The 4,229-nt window shown below is 43.3% G+C and overlaps 1 protein-coding gene across 1 annotated transcript in view; it reads left to right on the top strand.

Annotated features, from left to right (window-relative positions):
• Window positions 1–2,743, top strand: part of RNASEL (ribonuclease L) — a 15,018-nt gene extending 12,275 nt beyond the window's left edge. The window contains 1 exon segment of the mRNA XM_087726926.1: window positions 1,712–2,743. Within this exon segment, the coding sequence (XP_087583052.1) occupies window positions 1,712–1,844 (133 nt within the window). The 3' untranslated portion in view covers window positions 1,845–2,743.
• Window positions 2,744–4,229: the final 1,486 nt, after the last annotated feature.

Here is a 4,229-nt window from a genome sequence, read left to right as displayed (position 1 = left end):
TATATTTTTTTTCTCCATAGGAAATCTCCATGCATGCTGGAGAGGATTTTTTCCCTTCCCTGCAGCTGATCCTATCTCCACTTTTCCTCCATAGCAACACAGCAAAGTTTCCTGCCCTATTTGGCAGGCTGGGAAGAAGAATAGTGTAGAGCGGGCTGTATTTTTTGAAGGAGTGTGTCTTTTCCCTTCAGGAGGATGGAAAGAAAGTGTTTCTGTGAGGTTCAATTCAATTCAATTCAATTTATTACATTTATATGCCGCCCTTTTCCCCCGAAGGGGACTCAGGGCGGCTCACAACCTAAACCAGGGAAGGGGAATACAGACAAAAAATTCAAAAAAACAAAGCATAACAATACATAATTTAAAACACACAACAGCCATACCATTTGAGACAGGGGCAACAGCTCTTTAGCCCCAGGCCTGTCGGAACAGCCAGGTTTTAAGGGCTTTGCGGAAGGCCTGGAGGGTGGTGGGGGTCCGAATCTCCACGGGGAGCTCGTTCCAGAGGGTCGGAGCAGCCACAGAGAAGGCTCTCCTCCGAGTGGTCGCCAGTCGACACTGGCCGGCGGATGGAATTTGGAGGAGGCCTAATCTGTGGGATCTAATCGGTCTAGTGGAGGTAATTGGCAGCAGGCGGTCTCTCAAGGTTGTGGGGAGAAAGCTTAAGCAAATGTAGATTGAAGACTGGAAGACAAAGAAATCGGGAAACCAGCAACTTGAGAAAAAGTGCATGTTAGAAGAACATGACTAAGAAAACACATCCCAGGATTCAAGGATCAAAGGAGTTGTATGCTATTGGCTACGTAAACTTGAGAGCAGGGTATTTAAGGCAAATTAGACTAGTAAATTAGTGGTTTGATTGATTGATTGATTGATTGATTACATTTATATGCTGCCCTTTTCCCCGAAGGGGACTCAGGGCGGCTCACAATTCAGTCAGGGAAGGGGGTACAGACAGGGGGATAAAAAAGACGAGACATAACAATACTAAATTTAAAAACACACAACAACCATACCATTCGAGGAGGGGGGCAAAAACAGCCAGGTTTTAAGGGCTTTGCGGAAGGCCTGGAGGGTGGTGAGGGTTCGAATCTCCATGGGGAGCTCCTTCCAGAGGGTCGGAGCAGCCACAGAGAAGGCTCTCCTCCGGGTAGTCGCCAGTCGGCATTGGCCGGCGGATGGAATTCGGAGGAGGCCTAGTCTGTGGGATCTGATCGGTCTGGTGGAGGTAATTGGCAACAGGCGGTCTCTCAAGTACCCAGGTCCAATACCATGAAGGGCTTTATAAGTGATGGCTAGCGCCTTGAAGCGTATCCGGAGACCAATAGGCAGCCAGTGCAGCTCGCGGAGGATAGGTGTTACGTGGGTGAACCGAGGTGCACCCACAATCGCTCGCGCGCATTCTGGACAAGCTGAAGTCTCCGAATGCTCTTCAAGGGCTGAATTGATTTCTGGGTGAATTGTCAATGTAGCCTCTTACGATCGAAAATAGGTTTATCAAGTCAATTCCTAGGAAATGCTTGGATTTTAATAACTCTGCAGTCTTTCACAGCGTACATAGTTCAAAAACATGTATTTCCCTGGCTGACAATTGCATTGCAACTTAACAAGTTGGCATTCATGTTTTAGTTACGCTTCACCGTCTTTAACCCAGGACAAACTATTGCTTGCTTATGGTTTATACTAAAAACCACATTTTCCTTCATTTCAGGGTGAAAGAAATAATTCGGGATCCTGCAGACTATTTTCTGAACCGCTTTCCAGATTTAACCATTTATGTCTATCAGTGTTTGTGTAACTCGGACTACAGCAAATATTTCCCGAATCCAAATAAGTCTTCATAACTGTAACATGGGTCAACCGGCACTGAACGTTTGATGACATAAGTGAATGTGACCTACATATTTTCTATCTAAAACCAATCAATAGTTTGGTAGCCGTTAATATTGTATGTCATCCTGGAAAATCTGTTTTAGACCGTCTCTTGCTCACGGACAATCAAGTCAAAATGACAACTGCTAGTTAAGGTAATCCCCAGAGAAATCAAATAATGCAAAATATACAGTCAAATTTGCAATCTGGTCTGACAACAGTAAGTTCCCACAGCCTTAGACAAAGCGTGGCGGAGTTGCATATCTACTTGCTCCCCAACCTAATATGTTGTATTTGTTCATGGAACTGCCTTCTTAACTGCCTTCTCCAGCTCTCCAGAGTTGTTTTGATAATTTTATTTATCTATTATTTAAATTATCTCAGTTGCTTTGATAAATACAGTTTTCCCTCAGTTCTTTTACTCAGTTGGTTCAGGAAAAGTGAGGCTGAGCTGCATGCTATCTGTATTAGCCAATTTTCTCAATCATCATCAGGAGCTACAAGTGTCAGGCCTGCAATTATATTCCTTTTAGCATTTTGGCCTGCCACACTTTCTCTTATTTCGTCATGCTGTTTCATTAGTATAGTCGATGGAAGGGGGGAATAGACAGGAGTAGAATTGTGGAATGTATTGTTTTCATTCTTTATTAGAAGCCAAGGTCATCCTTTGTCTCCGCACCTTTGCACCTGACCGGAAGCAGCTGGGTGTGGATGCCAGCGTGGAAGAAGAAGATTGGACCATGGGATGGATTGAGGATGTGGGGACAAGATCATGAACTTTTAACTGGGTGAAATTGTGATGTCATTTCCGGTATTGGGATTAACCCAGATGTGCTAAGATGTCTGCTTTATTAAATTGGAACTTTAAGGATCGGTTTTGCCTTTGATTCTGATTTAATTCTACATGATACTTGGAACGCTGAAAACAGGAGCCTTTGTAGATGAGAATTGGCTTTGTGATTAGCCACAGCTTAAGATCCTGAATGAACCTAGTTTTCTTTCTTTTTTAATAAGGCCATGACTGAATGAACAGATAAGAGATAACGTTATAATCTTTCAATCTTCTGCAAAATTTCAATTTGCTATTCATTTGGAAACAAATCAAATGAGCAGAGAGAATCTTTGCTTCTGATTGCTGGGGCTTAAAGCGAGCAAAAGCATTAAGAGAGCGACTTTAGCAATTTGATATTCACGTTGCAGACACAAAGTTTGTAGAGTTATATGTTATTCTATGTCATCTGCAACTTTAGTTGCATCAGTGGTGGGTAATGTTCGCGTACGACTAACAATGAAAAGATTTTTTTGTCTTCATTACAGTACATGGTGAAGGACATAATATGACTGCTTTCTGCCATGAAAGCTGTCCCCCCCTCACAGGATTGTGGTTGTTGTGGAGAAAATAGGAGAAGACAGGAGTATTATGTATATTTGTTGCCTTGAGGTACTTATAAAATAAGAAAGGTGCGATAAAGATCTAATAAACAAATCTCATTCTATTTCCAAACTTAACAATTTATTGAAGTTTGTATATCAAAATGTTCCATGTTTTCATGTTCAGAACCCTTTTTAATCAGTTCAATGAATATAAGTGGCAGCCAATTCCTGCAGGTAAAACTTCTACTTTTAATTCATTGTAGCAGTATGCTGAAATGCTATTTGATTTTATTTAAATATAAAACACACCAGATGTAAAGAGAAACACAAAAAGAGAATTGTTTAATATCTATGTTAAGAGAAAGTGTGGATTGCAAGCCCTCCTTGCTTGATATTTTTTTATTCATTTTTTTCATTTTATTAGGGTTTATAGGCCGCCCTTTTCCCTGAGGGGACTCAGGGCGGCTTACAATCACCAGGGAGGGGGTGCAAATCAAAATAAACAATATACAAACAAATAAAGTAATAAAAACACAACTTGCATTCAACATTCAACACTCGGGTGGGGCAAATTAGAGACTTATCCCCAGGCCTGTTGGGAGAGCCAGGTCTTGAGGGCTGCGCGGAAGGCCTGGACGGTGGTGAGGGTGCGTATCTCGACGGGGAGATCGTTCCACAGGGTCGGAGCTGCAACAGAAAAGGCTCTCCTCCGTGTAGTCGCCAGTCAACATTGACTGGCAGATGGGATTCGGAGGAGGCCCAGTCTGTGCGATCTTATCGGTCGGAGGGAGGTAATCGGCAGAAGGCGGTCTCTCAAGTACTCAGATCCACTACCATGAAGGGCTTTAAAGGTGGTCAACAGCACCCTGAAGCGCACCCGGAGATCAACAGGTAGCCAGTGCAGCTCGCGGAGGATGGGTGTTATGTGGGCGAACCGCGGTGTGCCCACTATCACTCGCGCGGCCGCATTCTGAACTAACTGC

The sequence above is a fragment of the Thamnophis sirtalis genome, unplaced genomic scaffold, assembly GCF_051295495.1.
Source record: "Thamnophis sirtalis isolate CommonGarterSnake01/CBP01778 unplaced genomic scaffold, rThaSir2_p1.2 scaffold_12, whole genome shotgun sequence".
NCBI classification, from domain to species: domain Eukaryota; kingdom Metazoa; phylum Chordata; class Lepidosauria; order Squamata; family Natricidae; genus Thamnophis; species Thamnophis sirtalis.
This window is presented reverse-complemented; position numbering and strand designations above follow the sequence as displayed.